The sequence below is a fragment of the Perissodus microlepis genome, chromosome 20 (assembly GCF_051167445.1).
Source record: "Perissodus microlepis isolate ML-2025 ecotype Zambia chromosome 20, ASM5116744v1, whole genome shotgun sequence".
Lineage (NCBI taxonomy): Eukaryota > Metazoa > Chordata > Actinopteri > Cichliformes > Cichlidae > Perissodus > Perissodus microlepis.
In genome coordinates, this window is record NC_140480.1 from 26,483,793 (window position 1) to 26,502,716 (window position 18,924).

An 18,924-nucleotide genomic window follows, 5' to 3' on the forward strand; every position below is an offset into this window, starting at 1 on the left:
AATATGTTATAATGTGTTTTTTTATTGAGTAGGCAATATGGTAATAGGAAAGCGCTTTCCATTATCACCTAGTAATTACAGTCACGCAAGACAGAGTGGTATGATTAGCATTAGTGTTGAGGACTAAGCATTTGTACTGCTTAAATTCCAAATATATATCAGAAAGTACTGAAAACTAGTAAGTAAAAGTAAGTTTATACCCATAATTGCATGATTATGGGTATACACATACCCATACCCACTTAATTTCATGCAGCTTTCATGAAATTAGCCTCTAACATTGTCTTCTAAAATAGTTTTTTAAAGTAAGTTAAAAAAAAAATTAAATATAGATTAAACAAAATAGCTGCATCCATCTTCATGAATTAACCAAAGATATGCACACTAATATTTACTTTTCTTATTTGCACAAAACATGAGGTCATGATTATCCAATGACTCTGTGCTGTTAATCTTTAGTTATTTCTGTCAGCAGCAATGGTCTACTTCAGCCTCTGGAGGGCAGCAAAATACTTAAACTCAGTGTGGGTTTTTTAATATGTATTTTTAAGAAAATTGGTGTGGGAGGGCGAAATGCCAGCTATCCACATGGTGGCAGCAGAGATTAGTGTTAGGATTGTGTTTGCTTTACCTTGGTGTCATTCTCATCTTTCCACTCTAGGTGGCAGAATAACAATATATATGATATTCAGCAATCAGGAATGCCGACTTTGAATGTGTTATGAGTTTATCCATTTGTCTTGTTTTTTCAGGGTGGAGTTAAGGTGCTGATCACTGGGCCATGGCAAGAGGCCACCTCAAATTACAGCTGTTTGTTTGACCAGATCTCAGTTCCAGCTTCTCTTATCCAGCCAGGGGTGCTGCGTTGTTACTGCCCAGGTAAGACAGGAGAAAGCTTACACATATCCTTACACACATATATATATATATATATATATATATACATGTATATATATATATATATATATATATATATATATATATATATATATATATATATATATATATATACATGTATATTATATGTATATACATATATATACATGTATATTATATGTATATACATATATATACATGTATATTATATGTATATACATATATATACATGTATATTATATGTATATACATATATATACATATACATATACATATGCATATACATATATATGCATATATATGTATATGTATATGCATATGTATATGTATATGTATTATATGTATATACATATAATATACATGTGTATATATATATATATATATATATATATATATATATATATATATATATATATATATATATATATATATATATATATATATAATATACATACATGTATATTATATGTATATATATTTCTTTGGTAAAGGGCCAGTATCATCATATGATTCATAAACCAAAAACAAACAAAACAAATGGTCTGTGTTTTTTTTACTTTTTGGCTAATTTATGAATATTTTCATTTTACTGAGATTCATTTTACAATTTTGTAGTGAACTCAACAATGCTAAGTGAGCCACTGTTTACCTCTGCTGTTTTCTGTTTCATTTTGATATTTACTGTATGACAACAGTTGCATTGTAACATGATCCCTAAGTGTTATTTTCATTTACACTGAGAGAAGAAACCCATGGAAAGGAACTCATAAGCAAATCTGTCACATAACCGTGACACCTCTGTGTATTTTATATGCCCGGATGTCTCATTCCTTTCACCCTCTCCAGCTCATGATACAGGTCTGGTGACGCTACAGGTGGCTGTCAGTAACCAGATCATCTCTAATTCAGTGGTGTTTGAGTATAAGGCCCGCGCACTTCCTTCACTGCCATCATCTCAGCACGACTGGCTTTCTCTGGATGGTACGTTTCCTCTTGTATTGTCTTTGGCTCGTTTATGATGACTGCATCTGTTGCTTTTCACATTTTGCTTTCTGTTTTCTTCACTCTATCATTTTGTTACATAATCCCTCCCCATTTTTACTTATTCTATTTGAGCACCGTCTACTATGACTTTAATAATTTTGTCAGTTTTGATTAATGGTTCATCAAGCAGCTCAAATCATTTCTTTTTCTTGGCTTTTAACAATTTCTTCACTACCTACACATTTATTTTCTTTAACTCACTGGAGCCAAACAACTGTGCAGGAAATTCATTGTGATTTCACACAAATAGAATCCAGATACTCATAGCTGTTATATACGGTATTTTCACAGAGCTATTGGCATTTTAAGTGACACATTTTTGGTTGTTCTTAAACGTTTTATTTTTGCATGTATCATGCTGGATCAATATTCCCCTTGGAATCAAATCAGGGTGTGATTAACAGCGTTTTTAGAGCTTGTACTTGAGAATAACATGCAGGTTATTTGATCTTTGAAGGTAAATGTCACCAAAAATCTCCGTATTGGCTGCTTTTAATCATTATTTCAGCTATTGCATAATCTTTAGAATCTTACTGTTCCTGGTTTTGAAAAGGGTAACTTTACTGGCAATAAAGTTGTATGGTAATTTGATATTGTAGTAGCTCAGCTACAGTTCCTGAGTGATTAGGGATTATTTTATTGTTTGTTTGTTTGCCTTTGCTATACAAATTTAACTAAAATGAATTATAAGTCTGTACTGTTGTAACTGGCATAATGTTTATATATTCATTGATATATAATGTTTTTAATAGCCTTTTTAATTGTGCTTTCATACTGCTCAGTACCATTTTGATTTTACCCAAGAAAAATTGATTTTACTGTGTCTGTCATGCTAAGAAAACTGGAGTTCAACATTTCCACTTTGACTTTGTAGTCTGCCTATCTGATATGCAAATTAAACACCACAACAGATGTGTCAGGGCACATTTTATTTTAAGATCAGCTGGGTGACAAAATACTGTCTACATTGTCTCATCTTGTCTATATTAAATTTGGCCACTAATGAGGTTATTTGTTTAAACCTTAACAGCAATGTACTTAAAGTCCAGATGCCTTCTTTTCAAGCTCCTTAGACTACATGACCTGGATGACTGATAACCTACACAGACTTAAAAACAATGTGAATTCAGTAATAAACTTGGGTTTGTTTTTATAAGCGTTTGCAAAAGATGGTCAATTGTGAATGCTATGTGTGAGCTCCTTGCAGAAAAGAGGACTTTTGAGCACCATGTAACTAAAACTGCTGCAGGGATGACAAATTTTCATTCTGTTTAAAGTCCAGTCCAGTCTGTGAGTCAGAAGACCTGCTGTACAGTAAGAGTATTTACCAGATTGTAATGAGTATGTGAGTCATTTATGTTTGTTTGTGCATGTGTCTGCTGGGAGACGTATTGCTGCAGTGGTTGAGCATTGACAGGATAAAGTAGGGCATGGTGAAGCACAGGCTCACAGGACAGCTGCAATGCAGACGGCCCTTGAGGGAGTGGGAGTGAGCTGGCAGCTCCCATACATGGCAGAACCAGTGAATCCCTCCGCCATTCATACCCTACTGCCTCACTGGCCCATTCACAGAACCAGTTAAGGAGGAGCTGACTGTCTCAGAGAAAACACAGCCCACCCTATTACCTTACTTAAATTAACCCATTTCTTGTCTTTATTTAGTGGTTGTCTGTAGTCGATTTTTAAAGAGGACAAAGAAATGAGCACTGGGTGCACTGGAATTTTCAGTTTTTGGTTGGATGTCATCTTTTTAGCTTCCATGCATGATGCAATGATCGATCATTCCTTTTAGAAATTAGTAGAGCGATTAAGCTCATGCAGAACAAAGCATTTGTGTCATGCAGCATGTACAGTACACCTTAGTGGTCGTTGTCCCATGTGTCCAAATCATATATGACCGTTTCTGTGCGTACCTCACTGTGGCAGGGAGCGGGGAGAGAAAAGGAAAGGATTGTTTGTGCCATTCGCTGTTGGTTACTCCAAGAAAATGTTGTGCTATGAATTAGTGTTCAAGACTGAGCCGATGCTTTTGGCGAAAGCCTGTGTGACAAAGAGCTGCGGGGTCTGTGTGGACAGCGACTTTGACGCAAAGCGCACTTTAACATCCACGAGGGTTAACGTGAAGATTTTTAAGAAATGTTTTACATTTGTCTAACATCGTTCTCTTCTACAATCACATTAAAAAAAAAATCCATCACACTTTTAGCAACTTATTTCAGAAGTAGGGCAGCGTTTAATTATGTGCGCTCATCACTTGTCCGGTGTTGTGAAGCGCAACAGAGTAAACAAGAAGCGCTGCGCATATACGCGAAACAGTAATAACTAGACACGCTTTATTACCCACTTTCCAAACGTTAATGTGGTAAGATTTATTTTTCATTGTGCAGCTTGGGGGTGAGTCGCCTGATTAACTAGAACTGCTATAGGCTGCTGCCATTAGCATACGTGCCATACGTGCAGCATTTTGTCTGAATACGCAGCGGTGTGCTGTACAGCGTTCTGAGTTTATTCTCCCGTGGAAGACTAACTGTGCTATGATGTGCTAATGGCACAGCTGCCTGCCTGCCTTGATTTGTCATAATGCAGAGTGGGGGAAGGGGCGCGCTTTTCTCTGCAGCACTGCAGGTACGGAGCCATGGGCAGGACAGAAAAGCTGTCGGAGATGCAGAACTCTCGTCGTCGCCCCACTAAAGTCCCTGAGCTCAGACCCCACGAACCGAGCCGGAAGAGGTTCGCTAGGCACAGACAAAATTACAGCCCCGCATAGCAGCACCTAGTGACTGTTAGTGTTTAAGGGAGCGTATTGACAGTACTGACTCTGAGCCCGACTACACCGGCAAGACAAACGGCAGATCGTGTACACACAATGCAGGAACGGAGAAGTGGGCGTGTTTGGGTAAACATGGTAAACTGTAGTTTGAGACGGCAGTTAGGGCTGGGAGAAGGCGAAACCCGACCGGATTTCGAGTATTGCGCGGACTCGTCTATATCTGCTTAAATCTTATTATTATTATTATTATTATTATTATTGGGAAATATAATAATAACAGTAATAATAATAATAAGAGGAGCAAGATTTTATGCGCAGGATCGCGGCGCGCGCAAGAGGCGACAAGCGGGAATTAGGGCGTCTGTTTACCGGCGGCACGTGCGCACAACGTTTCCTCGCTGTGGTATTTGTCATTTTACTGCAGGCTGGGATAGCAGAGGCTACTAGAAACACTAGGAAAGTGTGCATGTGTTTGAGGTGAAACAAGTGTAGAGGAGGAGGAGGGGGCTATTAGAGGAAGAAGAGTAGTGAGTGGTCTCTCTCTCTCTCCCCTCTCTCTCCCCACGTCGCTCTCTTCCCTCACTTTGTTCTATTGTTGACGAGTGCACTGTTGAGATTGAGATTCAGTCTACACCAAGGATTTATGAATATTTTTTTATTTTTTTATTCCTCCGTGTTACACCATGCAGTAGCCTGACTGCCAGACTGTCGGGGCAAAACTGCAGTTTGAGTGAAATGCAGCTTTGGTTGGACTTCTTTGGGTCAGGATGCCAGTGAATGATACCTGCATTTCCTAAAAAGACAAAGGGGCTGTATTTTTTGGCTTTGAGGTGGACTTTACCAATGGAAAATAAAATAGAAGGTTAGAAGTGTTAAGCTCAACCTTTGGCTGTAGTGCTGTGCTGTGTTGTGGTTGTGATGTGTTTGGGCTGCTTTTTTATATTCTGTACGTTTCTTGTGTTTGCCCGAAGAAGTTCCACGTTTCTTTGAACACCCCGCATGCAGAGTTATTGTATGTCACTGTGGTCATCGGTGTGTGTGCTGTAACAGAGTTTTACAGAAACTGCCTCTTTTGGCCACATGCTTCCAGGTGTTTCATGCAATTGTGCCTCATTGCAGGGCACTGGAGAGTTGACGCTAATAGTAGCCAACTCCTGACTCACGACTTGTGCTTGGACGTGTTAGACAACTCCAGACACCTTCAGAGACAGTAACAGCATTTGCTTTTGCTCACATTTTGAGGAACAAGGGAAGTTAAGTAGTAGCAGCGACTGTTTTCCAAGCCCTGATGCTTTAAGCATACATCGGCTTTCAGTTTGCACTCTTTCCTGACAGTTTTAGTCAGTTATGTCTGAACTGTGGGATCATTGTGTTTTAAACTGGTGCAAGCACTGTTTTGTGAGTTAGGCTGTTAAACACGGTGTAGTTGCTTTAGTCAAGCGCATTAATGGGGTTGTTGCATGTGTGAGTTCTGCTGAGGTTACCGGGGCCAGTGTGTAGCTGGTGAAAATCATTATTCTGTTGTTTCACAATTTGAATTGCATTCAAAGACAATATCAACGGCATGGACACATGAACATACCTTACTACAGCAGCCTAGTCTATCATTCAGCACCACAGTTTAGGTGGACAGCGACTTCATTTAGTCTTCCAACTTTGCTGTAGCTTAGAGCTCTCCAGACTATTTAAACTGAGAGAATTCCAGGCATGGGGTACATTTATCGACCTGTTGCTCCTCTGTGAAGTTCCTGTTTTCAATGCATAGCACATTATGCAGTGCCCAAACTTTATCCAATTTTAAAAAGCAGTGACAGATACAAGAAAAAAGTTGCAAAGTCTTAGGATGAGTCACCAAAGTGCTTTTTCATGTTTTACACAAGAACTTATGCATATGCATATAGTGGTAATATACTCCAGAAATTTTAATTCCCACTACAATTTTTTTCTTCATAACAAAACAATGTTATGTTGTTTACAGTTTTAGAAAACTCATATTCACTGTTGCTTTAACACAAACATTAATTTTCTTGAATAAATGTGTTCTGAAAATCATGCTGAATAACTGCTTTTTTTAGTAGGGAAACTAATGCATTTTTGAGGGCGCTCTAGTTTTTGGTGGTTTCTGGTTGGCAGCAGTAAGGACAGACTGAATCTTAGTATAAATGCACTAATCCACGTGTTAAGTATACCAGTGTTAGTGGGGAAGCTGAAGCTATGTGGCTGTAGCAGGAGTGGTAATTTAATTATTAGTTACTTTGTCAGGAGTTTGGTTCCTTTTATCATCAGTCTGTCTTATTATTATAAAGTGTGGAACTATGAGTAAATATAAACAGTGATATTAAAGTAGCAATAATATATATTCCTAATATATTGCCCTATAAACAGCAAAATTGGAGCAATTTTAATGCTAAATATTTTACTGCAGCCCTTGTACAGCAGGTGTACCTGTAGTATTAACGAAAAGAAGAATAGCATTAGCAGTTCTAGTAACAGGAGTGGTGTGGGAATGCTTACACCTGGAGGTGAGAGATCAGCAAGGGCAAGCCATTTTAAACAGATAAGAATGTTTAACTAGAAACAGTCATTTTACCAGAGAACATAATTCCCGGGTGTTCATGTGCTTCAGTTCGACATTGACTGTTATTGACTTTTCTATAACAATATAATTGCTGGAATGCTTTTTCTTAAAGCACTGACACTTAATTTAGTTAGTCTATGCCTGAGATATAGTGGGGAGATGATAAAACAGTAACGCCTATCTAGTCTGATGCAATCCAGAATAACAGTTATGCAATGAGGTCTACCTCTGTGAAGCTTTCCATGTGTAGTTTCTTGTGATTGCCATCGTGTTCAGTAAAGTCTAGTTGTGTTTTGAATCTGTACATTGTATTTTCCTGTAGGCTGCTTTATGTTATTAATGCCTGAAACATTAGCAGTGATCTGTTAATGATTTATTTGTGTTTTTATCTAATTGTGTTTTAAATTTCACGTTAAAATTGATTGGTTTGGCTCTCTGTCAGCTTTATTTATAAATCATTAAGGATCACATGAATTTAAGTGTGCTCACTCTGCTGTCTGTCAACAGTTGTAACAGCTGACAGAAGACTTAACTATGACTTCAACTACAGTGTTGGATAAGGATTCAGGGAAAGTGCAGAACAGGCTGAGAGTCTCTGTTGAGTGCATTCAGCCAAACTCTGTTGTCTTACTATTAATGGAAAGCTTTGGAGAAGTCCTGTCCCTTGGGCTTTGGTGTTTCATAGCAGATTGATTTATCTTTGAAATTATTTCCCCCACTCATCTCTCATTTGCGTTTCTGCCTGCAGCGGATGTGTCAAGCAGTATGTAGTTGTTAATGCAAATAGGAACCTAATGAAATGTACTTGTTAGTGTATCAACTGAACATGTTGAAAAAAAATCAAACTATCCTGCTTTCCAAGACATAAAACCAATACTCTATCACTCTATTAGTGGGATAGCAGGTGACAGTAAATTTCAAGGGGTGTGCACTCTTGGCATTTTACCTCCATTGTGGCACAAAGTATCTATTCTTTGTCCAGACTGTACTCGTATTGACCTGTCTATATATATCTGGATGAATGCCAGAATCTTGAGAGCTGTGTTGAAGCACTGTGACCTGAAAAATTAGTTTTTGTTTTAAGACACAGAATTGCCAGGGGATAATAATTGAAAATAATGCCATTGTTGTCAGCTGTTACTACTTGTAGTTTTTTATGTACTAAAGTACATAAAAAGGAGAGTTTTATGTACTTTTATGTACAGGTATGCCAGTGATGTAGACTTCTGGTTACCTTCACTTTGGTATTTAGTCTTGAAATTAAAAGTGTGACATTAGAGCTTATTGGCTTGTCTGTGAAGAAATTCAACCGTTTTCTGCAACTGATGTATCCAAGATGAACATTTGTTTACTTAAAGGAAATTCAAAAGTATATCTTACCCATCTGAGAGGTTTCAGTCAGTTGATTCAGCTTTTCATTGCAGTAAACACTTACATATTAAGTACATTTAAACATTAGATCACTCTGAAAGCTCATTTGTTGTTTTTGTACATTAGCCTTGTGACTGATTCATGAATTGGCCAGGGTATGCTCTGTCTCTCACTCTGCCCTGTGGCCTTTTACAGGCTGAGGATTATAGCAGATGGATGGATTCTCAAATCCTAGTGCTAAAGTAACATAATCTTAAAAGCAAGCTTGTTTCTGTTGCTTTAAGTCTTATGCTTTGCACATTTAAACCATATGTTATCACTCTTCTAACAGCAGTTTAAAGCAAGGCAAAAATATAGAACAAATCCGAAACCGGTCATTACACTAAGTCAAAGTAAAGTCTGTCTTTGATCAATGCATACCCATGTGTTCCAGCTGTGAGGGCTGTTGCCAGATGGCCTGGCTCCCTTGCTTTGCATGGGCACAAATACTAGCTCCTGTCAATCAGTTCACACAGAGACCTTGGTGGAGGCTAGCCTCTGGTCTTTCCACTGGGTTACATGTGAGAATCTGACTGGCTGCAGAGGGATAATGAGGTCCAGCATTTAAACTGAGCGGCACGAACAGAACCCTGAGTTAAAAAGTGAAAATTAAAGATCTCCTTCTGCAGTTAATATAATACCCTGTAGTATTATCTCAATAGGCACATTTTTCTTGAACTGTGTATTTTCGGTTCCAAGGGTGAAATAAAGGTTGTTTTAGTGTGAACACAAACATTACGGTGCCTCCAAGACACTAAAGCTCTATTAATAGTCTTGCCCTCACCCTCGATATCTCTGACAAGCTGCTTTTCACTTGTCACCCTTCCCTGCCCTCTCATCTCCCTTCACCCTTGTCCTGTCCTTACTGTAATCTCCCCAGCTGTTTTATTCCTCCCTCAAGCCTGTTCTCACTTTCGTTGTGCTCCAGTGTGCCTCCATAAGCAGCCCTGTCCTTCCTTCCCACATGCCCGTGTATATCAAACTATCTCTTGAGGAGCTCTGCCATGTCCCAAAGATGACAGCCACTGTCAAAGTCTGAAGTCTAGAAATGTATTGAGTGAGTACTAGTCCCAAAGTTGACCTGCTGTTCACCATTCTCATTGCTTAACAAGTAAGGAAACGATCACATCTAAAGACATTTAGTGTCTTTAGATTTTTCCATCCTCTTCAGGCATTCATCCCAAATGTGATACGTTTTCCTCTTAGTTCTAACAGGAGACAAGTCAGATCATCACTTGGCAGCAAATTCACTATAATTTCGAAAAGCACTCTGTTGTGTTATGTAACGGACTGTAAAGGGAGAAAAAAGAAAAGGTTCACTCTAACTGTGTTAGCTAGAGTCATTAAAATAACTCTTATTGAATAACACTTAATATGGCACAGGATAACCAACACCAGAAATGAATTTAGATGCATAGAAGTGTGAAACAGAGCATAAAAATGTATTCAGAAAAGTGAAGAGGTCTCTGTAGTTTTGTCATTTTTATCTCCAGTTTGGAAAGAAGAGGTTAGCCAGGGTCCAATTCCAGCAGGGGATTACAGTACCAATTTCTAATACATCAAAAGAGAGAAAATCTGATTCACTCACAGAAACTTAACCTGGAGTTCTTGTCTTTATAGCTTTAAGTTTACACTTCAATAGACTAAACACCATTCATTCAAGTTCTCTAATAAAAAAGGTTGTCTGCCTCGTTTTTGTACCCAGTTATATTATAAAATAGCACGTCACAGTCTGCCCTAAATATGTGAGAGTGACCACGTCTGCTGCCACACACCGTCACAAGGGAGTAAACCAGCAAGAGGGAGGCCGTTAACAACGTCACCGTGTTGTTAAACTGCTGTTTGGCTGCTCACCTTCCCTGTCTCCTCCTTCTCCCCTCCCACTCGTGTCTACCCCCATCCTCCCTCTGCAGTGGACGTGCATCGCATTTGGAGCAGCAGGCAGCAGGTGGAGATGACATCATCTGCACTGCAGCACACTGCAGCACTGGGTCTGAACAAAGACATGTCAGCCCACTGCTAACTAACCCCCTCCCTCTCCATCTATCCATGTCTCTCCTAACATGTCAGACAGTAGCAAAAGGCAGAGCAGCCCCCTTACCAAGGAAGGTTATGGTGCTGTGACTTATCTCAACCCCTGATTCCCCCTTCTGACACAGCCACTCCAGAGTCCTGAATAGGCTTGTAACTATTAACCTTACTAGGCTCAACAAGCCCCCATGTGAATAGGTTGACATGAATCTCCAGTTTACATAGAGAATAGGTAAGCATAGACCCTAAAAATAAGCTCTGTTAAAACTCTAAGGAGCTTTCCTGTTTGATATGACTGTTCTGGTCACTGTTCACTTAGGTAGTCTGCAGCACACAGAGGAAAAAACGAAGACCTTATTGTTGTCCTTTCAGTTCATTATTCTCAGTGCAGTATAATGTCACTGTGAGCAGTCATTTACCATCTAGTGAAATTCGTTTCTGTTCAGCGATAGGAGTTACTTGACCTCTTTTACAGTGGCTTATAGAAGGTCCCACCGTGACATTAGCTTTCAGTGGAGCCTTGAGCCATGACTGCCAAGATACCGTAAAACGCAAATGTCATCAGGTCGTGCTGTGAAGGCTTCCCACTTAGAGTCGTTAGGTCCTTACCTACGGCATCAACACTGAGAGTAGGCCAAGTACACAAGAAAAAGAGGCAAACAATTTTTTCATTGTTCGCCTCTCTCCATTTTTTTTGCCGGTGTTCTGAGTCCTTCTCCTCCCCTTCATCAATAAGCCAATAGCACACAGGCAGACCATATACACACAGCCATGTTCCTGTCGCCTAGTTACCAGTCGGCAGCAGGTTGCCACAGAAACGGCCTCATAGTGGCTAAATGGGGAATGCTAATGCAGTCTTCTATACTCCCTGCTGCAGTGGGCTCTCTGTGCACATCCCAATCCACTGTCTGTACCCAACATGCTATGTTAGTGTGTGTATGTGCGTGTGTGTGCATGTGCATGTATGTGTGTACAAGCACTTGCTGTTAGTTGGCATGTAAGTTAGTGAGTTTTAGCAACGAGTGTGTCTTTTAATCTTGAAGTAACATATGGCACCAGGTTCCAATTCCAGTGGGTTGGCTTTTTATTAATAACTACTGAGATGCATTTTTTGCAGTGATCAAAACCAACCTGACAATATTACAGTCAGCTTAATTTTCCAATTACGCTCTGTTTTATCTTTTGGGTTTGCTTCAGTTTAAATAGTCCTTATAAGTCATTCGCTCTGTCCTTTCCTGTCTTAGCTCTTGAATTATACAGTGTGTTTCTGACATAGAAAGTATCTTGTTGCAAGCCTGAAAATATGCACAGGACAACCATGCCATAACAACCAGCCTGAATCAGAAACAGTCTCTAAAAAAGCCTGTAAACATTCTGAAGTCTAATGCACCTCTGTCCATTCAGATTTATGGGATATTTGTGTTTTAAAGGACTCCGTGCATGGGTGCAAGTTGTGATTGATTCTATGCTGTCATTTTCTTAGTTCTCCTGCCATACAAGCTGATAGTAGAGGGGAAGGCTGGGACTTCAGGGCCATAATGGGCTATACTTAATCAGCTGTTGAATGCCAGCTGTACACTCCCCCCCAGAGCTTGTCTGAATCCCTCTGAGGAAGAGTGGTTCAAATTTAAAATGGCCCTGCTCTCTGGCCAATCTTTCAACCTGTTTTAGTCTGCTGGAGTGGTGTTTGAGTGATGTGAGAAAGATGGCAGCAGGAGTTTAGTGATGGAAGCCATTAAGGAGTGATTGATAGGCTTTACAGATTATTTTAGTAAAGCCAATTGTTTTGATGAAGTGAATGATGGATGCACTTATTTTCACTTACATTCCGGAGTGATAAATAATGATCCTAAGGTCTTGCATTATAGCTGAAAGTAATTACCTTTCCCTCAGCTTTACAGCACCTCAAAAGTAGGCATTAGTGCATTCGTTTTTAAATGGTTGATTGTATGCCTGACGATGATTAGCCCCAAGTCACTGTGACAGTTCTAGTGCTCCTCAGAGTAACATACTGGTGCAGCTGTGGTGCATACTGTGTGATCGTTTGTCTTATCAGGATACAGGGTTGTTTGTGCTTGTACGAGCAAACACAAGACATCTTTTTCTTTTTCTCACACCAGATCCTCATTGTATGCCAATGTGTTTTTCTGTGTCTTTATCTTTGCCCAGATAACCAGTTCAGAATGTCTATCCTGGAGCGCTTGGAGCAGATGGAGAGGAGGATGGCAGAGATGGCCAGCCACCAGCAAACGAGCGGTGCAGGGAGTGGTGGAGCTGGGGGAGGAACCGGGGGAGGAGGGGGAGGGGGAGGAGGAGGTGGTGGTGGAGGAGGTGGTGGAGGAGCTGGCGGTGGAGGCAACAATAACCAGTCACAGGTAAAGAGCCACATCATACCCCTTGTGTTGTGCTGAATGACAGTCACTGTGCTTGTCACCATGGACAGCAACCGTACAAACAGTATATGCAGCAACCAATAACGATCTGCTGTTTTGTGTCTTTGAGTGTGTATCTGGCCAAACGCAAGCCAGCAGCTCCTTTGAGAGCCGTGTTGTGGTGGTTTGTGAGAAGATGATGAGCAGAGCTTGCTGGGCCAAGTCCAAGCATTTAATCCACTCCAAGACCTTCAGAGGCATGACACTTCTTCATCTGGCTGCAGGCCAGGGCTACGCCACCCTCATCCAGACACTCATCAAGTGGCGGTAAGAACATAATTCTCTAAGTACTTGATGTGCACATTAAAACAGAAGTGAGATGCTAATTGTTTCCTTTTTTTCCAACCAGTACAAAGCATGCTGATAGTATTGATTTGGAGTTAGAAGTGGACCCTCTCAATGTGGATCACTTCTCGTGCACACCTCTGGTAAGGGAACTGAATTTAACATAAGACAATGCAAACAAAAATGAAGAAAATCCTGGCTTGTGGTACAGATTAGCTCATTTTTGCTTTTTTTGCTTTTTTGTGTCCATCTGTATTTTATCTAGATGTGGGCCTGTGCGCTGGGTCACCTGGAGGCAGCGGTGGTACTGTACAAATGGGACAGACGTGCCCTAGCTATCCCAGATTCTCTGGGCCGCTTACCCCTGTCAATTGCCCGCTCACGTGGCCATACCAAATTGGCAGAGTGTCTAGAGCAGTTACAGAGGGAAGAGCAGCAACCGCCAGCCCCTCTACCACCTACAACTCGCATGTCTTTTTCCCCAGCCCCTGATGCCCCCACCACAGACAGCTGGATGGTCAGCTGGGCAAACACCAGTGTAGTAGCACCAAGTGGCAAGAAAGGATGTCCTGCCACCACAACAACCACACCCAGCACTACCAGCCTCAATCCAGGTTAGTAGAATGGAAGAAAAGTCACTGACTGTGAGATGCTTTATTTTCTGATATTTTGTTGCCATTTTCACACATTAATCAGATCAGAGCATTGTCCAAAGTTACCCCGTCTCAATGTAGCTGAGAACAGGAAACAGTCTGCTTGAGATACATTCTCGCTGCCGGACATACTTTGCTTGGTTTAGTTCGCAGTGATTCCTGGATAGAGCGTGCAGGAGTCAGAAAATATGTTGCCCACTCACTCTTCACTTAGCATCACACTGACTTTTTACCAGCGAGCTGCAGTGCATGTGTGAAAACAGCTTATAACAAACAAAATGTTTATTAGTGTGCTCTGCAGCTAATTGTTACGTGTTGTGTGTTTTTCTTTTCTTTTTTTTGCAGACTTGAGAAGGCCAAGGTCAGAACCCTCCAACTACTACAGCAGCGAGGGCCAAAGAGACCTCCCACTAGCTAAAAAACATAAACCCAACCCAGAACTGTTTCAAACTCGCCCTGACAAGGCCATGTCTGTTCCTTTGAGCCTGGAGCAGCAACAGCTGCACAAGCTGTCCTCGAGCACTAAGAGCCTGTCCTCAGAAGTCCTGAGCTCAGACAAAGGACTGTCTACTGGAGGCAGCACAGGGACAACAAGATGGACCTCCAGAGAGAGTTTCTCCAGCAGCAGCAACTTGGGAAGGAAGGCGCTGGGTGTCAGTGGAGGCAGCAGCTTGGGGAAGGAGAAACTGGCCAACCGGTTACGGCAGCGGGAACAGTTAGGGATGCTAGTGATGTCAGAAAGTGAAATGGCGGATTCAGAGCTGCTATCATATCGGGAGGATCTAGAGAACCAGGACTGCCTCACACAGATGGATGACCTGCAGGTGAGAATAATAATAATAATTAAAAAAAAAAAAAATACAAACATTCAATGTGGTCAGCTGATTGTGTAGAGCATGGCAAGTATTACCAGTCAATTGGTATGAGCCAATTGATGGTGCTGCTAAAGATTCTACAGCAGAAATTATGTACCATCTGATACAATATCAAATACAAGGCACATCACATTTAGTAAGTAACATTTGGCAGAAAAGTTTCAGTTCTAGCAGATCTTATGAATTCAGAAAACATTTTAAAATAAAATTTAAAATAAAAGCAAAAAGAACATTTGCAAACTTGCGTAAAACCACGTGTCAGGGTGTGGCACCACTTTGATAGGGTGACATACAATACAGCTACACAATCATCATTAAAGAAAGCTTTGCAGCATTATAACCACTTTTTTTTTCTGGCCTCCTGCATTCAGCAGGCAGAATACACCAGGCCTGGCATTCTGTCAATGCCCGTCACTGCATAATAAACTCTCTTTATTGATCCACTTCAATAGCCAAGGAATTGTTCCAGGGATTCAGTCTAACTACTCCTCTTACAAATGAAGTGTTATTTTTACCCTCCAGAAATATCAGTCATCATTTTTATCCCTCTCTCCTTTCTGTTACCCCTCTCGAATCCGCATTATTGTTGCAGCACCAAACAATTACATTTTTAAATTTGCATGACTACACCATAGTAAAACATAATAGGTAGTCTCTCAAACTGTATATACAGTAAAAAAATACACTGACTCCTCACGGGTTTTCTTTTTTTTTCTTAATAAAACAGGTAAATATGATGACTCTGGCTGAGCACATAATTGAAGCAACGCCAGAGAGAATCAAAAGGGAGAACTTCACCGCTGCAGACTCTGTGCCCTTAGACACATCAGGGGTCAGCAACACCATGAACTGGCTGGCCAACTACCTGGGAGACGTAGAACAGCTGCCAAGCATCATACATCTACGGTAAGATTCACCGTGGTGCAAGGAATAGATATAAATATAGCCAACTGGATATGCAATACCCAGTATATTGCATATCTAGTATGCCCTCCCACCTGTTTGAATATTTTCTCTTTTTTTCTGTGCTTTGTCTAAAGGTACCTGATTTAATGTGATTTAATGGATAGACAGCCAAAGAGAACACATTTGTACATATATGGCTTTTAGAATAACTTGCAGTTTAAGTTTAATGTACTAGCTTTAAACATAATACTATAAAGGATTAACCGAAAGTGTAAAGGAATGGGATGTCAAGCTAAAGAGAGGCACTGTCTGATTTGAAAGGTGCAGTGTCAGATGTTTGTGTACTGGCTGTGAGTTTGCAAGGAGTTATATTGTTAGTTGTCGAATTGCTGCAAGCTGTAACGCAGTGTAAAAATGGTAAATATTTTCCTGTTTTTTTGACTGTAAACTGTAGAATATATAGAATTGAAGAGACGATATGTGTCATTATCCTTCCTCAGATCTCTGTATAATGAACCCCTGACCCCATCATCTAACCCCAGTTTGAGCCCCGGAGGGTCTCCGTTGAGAGAGGGCCCACTGGAAAGGTCAACACTTCCTTCCCCAGCTGACTGGAGTGAGTTCATCAATGCCTCCAACAGCAAAGTGGAGCGAGACCTGGCCCAGCTGACTCTGTCGGATCCAGAGCAGAGAGAGCTATATGAGGCGGCCCGCCTAGTCCAAACTGCCTTCCGCAAGTACAAGGTACAGGCCCCGGTGCTCTGGTGCCATAAGCTGTGGACTGGTGTGAAATAGATGAAACTGTTTTTGGTTTCAGGCCAGATGTTGAAGAGTTCACTTTTGTTTTTGTTTGACTCCATATGGTACTTTGTTGTAGTAAAGGGCAAGATTTTGATGTGGTTGATTTCATGTATTTTATTTCTTGAGATGTACTGTTTCTAATCATGGTTAATATCTATCTTTGTGTCATTCTCTGTTCTTCTGCTAATATACGCATTACAACATATACAAAAAAATATACAAATATGTCCCTGTGGTTTCAGCATGGGAAAGGTGTGGCTTGAGCAGAGCATGGCCTTGCTTAGAAGAACGACTGCACTGTCCCTTGTGTCCCTGCTGCACTTAGGCACAATTACGCTAATGCTCTCCTACTTCCTCTTTGTCTCTGTCTCTCTCTCTAAGTTAGACGTATGGAGCCTGCTACTGCCTGTTTTAAACTAGCTATCAAAACACCAGTCCTTTTCCCCTTGCCCGATCCCATTCCTCAACTCCTTACCCTCCCCATAGCTACTTTTAATAAGTTTTCGTATGACAAACTGTTCACTGTCGTTCACAGTCGTCTGTTGTGCCCATCTGCCAGCTGATGCAGAGGTGGACCTTTGTCTCTCTGTCTCCCTCTCTTTCTCTTTCTCAAAAACCTCCCCAATTTTCACGTGGGTCTGGTCCACCAGGCGTGGACTTATTCCAGGGTGGCATTCACATGCTAGTGAACCATGTCACCAGGAGACCTCAGGGACACAGAGCCACTAATATCCTCTGTGGCAAAAATGGGCTCTGTTTAAACTTCTGACCTATACCACTTTACTCTCCAACAGGGGCGGCCGCTCAGAGAGCAACAAGAGGTAGCTGCTGCTGTTATACAACGTTGTTACAAGAAGTACAAACAGGTAGGCACCATAGTGCGTAATGTCTGAAGTTTTCAAAACATAGCCAAATCTACATCAGCGTTTACGTCTCAGTACTTCATTCATTATCTTTCCCTTTTCCCATTTACAAGCTAACATGGATAGCCTTGAAGGTAAAATGTTCTCATTGCCATCAGCTGATGTAATCGCCACACTTGTTGGTTGTGTTCTTCCACAGTGTGAAGCCATAGCACTGTTCGTCAGCAGTAACGTATTGCTTTGTTCATGTCGGCAGTATGCACTTTATAAGAAGATGACGCAGGCCGCCATCCTTATCCAGAGTAAATTCCGCAGCTACCACGAACAGAAGAAGTTCCAGCAGAGCAAGAGGGCTGCCGTGCTCATTCAGCAATACTACCGCAGCTACAAGGAGTTTGGCAGGCTGAAGCCACACCACCGCGGGGCTGCTGCTGCTCTGGTGCAGCACAAACTAAGGTAGATGTTCATCCACATACTGAATTAACTGAATCACTTGAATCTATTCATTCTGAAGCTGAGACATTATATTAATGAAGCGACCGCTTTGTCAAACTACATTATACAAAATGATGTTCTTGATTTATTGGACTTGACTTTGTGAAAATACCCTTTTAATGAGAGAAGTCTAAGCACTTTGGAGATGACTCATAGTCATTTTCAGTTTATTAATTGTAGTGTGTTTTAAATGGGTACCTTTTAGAGTTTCAGTGAAAGATAAAAGTTAAACTGTGGCTCTGCAAAAGATGCTTTTCCGGACAGTGAGACGCTGTTGTCTGTCTGGTGTTTCATAGAAGTAGTCTGCTCACAAAGAGGCAGGATCAGGCTGCCAGGAAGATTATGAGGTTCCTACGACGTTGTCGCCACAGGTAGGCTCTGTCACTGTCTCAAACACACGATAACATACTCATTTATACATGGGCTAGATAGAGTTCACTGTCAGATTTACTGCAGCGGTTGGCCTAAAAGAATAATATCTCATTGAGATGATCAGTTAGTCATTGTAGAAATTGCTGCCATGTTTTCATCCATCTCTAGATTATTTTTTTTAACTCTGTGTAATGATTTTATTGTTGTGGAAAATAAATGGGTAGTTAGAAATGTCCCCAACACCTAAGCTCCACCTCCCTTCCCCTCACTATACCTGGCCCCCACCCGTTCTCGCCCCCTCCTTCACAGTACCTACTGTGTGCTAATAGCTGTCTGGTATTGTTTTGCTGTTTATGCCAAGCCCCTTGATGGACCATAGACTGTTCAAGCGGGTGAGTGCAGCCTCAGCAACTCAGTTCGTGCCTCTCTCTCTCTCTCTCGCTCTCTCTCCTTCTCGCTGTTTATTCCGTATGCCTCTTTCTCTCTTACTTCCTGTTATGTCTCACTCTTTAATAATACAATTATCTCCTCCT

At 40.9% G+C, this 18,924-nt stretch overlaps 1 protein-coding gene across 9 annotated transcripts in view; it reads left to right on the top strand.

Annotated features, from left to right (window-relative positions):
* The window catches only part of camta1a (calmodulin binding transcription activator 1a), a 280,413-nt gene that overhangs the window by 254,726 nt on the left and 6,763 nt on the right, over nt 1-18,924 (top strand). For 5 of the 9 annotated variants that reach the window (XM_084917184.1, XM_084917178.1, XM_084917185.1 and 2 more), the window contains 14 exons: nt 753-879; nt 1,723-1,857; nt 12,879-13,084; nt 13,212-13,408; nt 13,491-13,569; nt 13,692-14,040; nt 14,425-14,903; nt 15,682-15,860; nt 16,361-16,604; nt 17,456-17,527; nt 17,638-17,658; nt 17,781-17,980; nt 18,316-18,390; nt 18,753-18,783. In XM_084917184.1, the coding sequence (XP_084773310.1) occupies nt 753-879; nt 1,723-1,857; nt 12,879-13,084; nt 13,212-13,408; nt 13,491-13,569; nt 13,692-14,040; nt 14,425-14,903; nt 15,682-15,860; nt 16,361-16,604; nt 17,456-17,527; nt 17,638-17,658; nt 17,781-17,980; nt 18,316-18,390; nt 18,753-18,783 (2,394 nt within the window). The remainder of the gene's footprint in view (nt 1-752; nt 880-1,722; nt 1,858-12,878; nt 13,085-13,211; nt 13,409-13,490; nt 13,570-13,691; nt 14,041-14,424; nt 14,904-15,681; nt 15,861-16,360; nt 16,605-17,455; nt 17,528-17,637; nt 17,659-17,780; nt 17,981-18,315; nt 18,391-18,752; nt 18,784-18,924) is intronic. The other 4 variants (XM_084917181.1, XM_084917180.1, XM_084917182.1 and 1 more) reach the window with 4 other exon arrangements.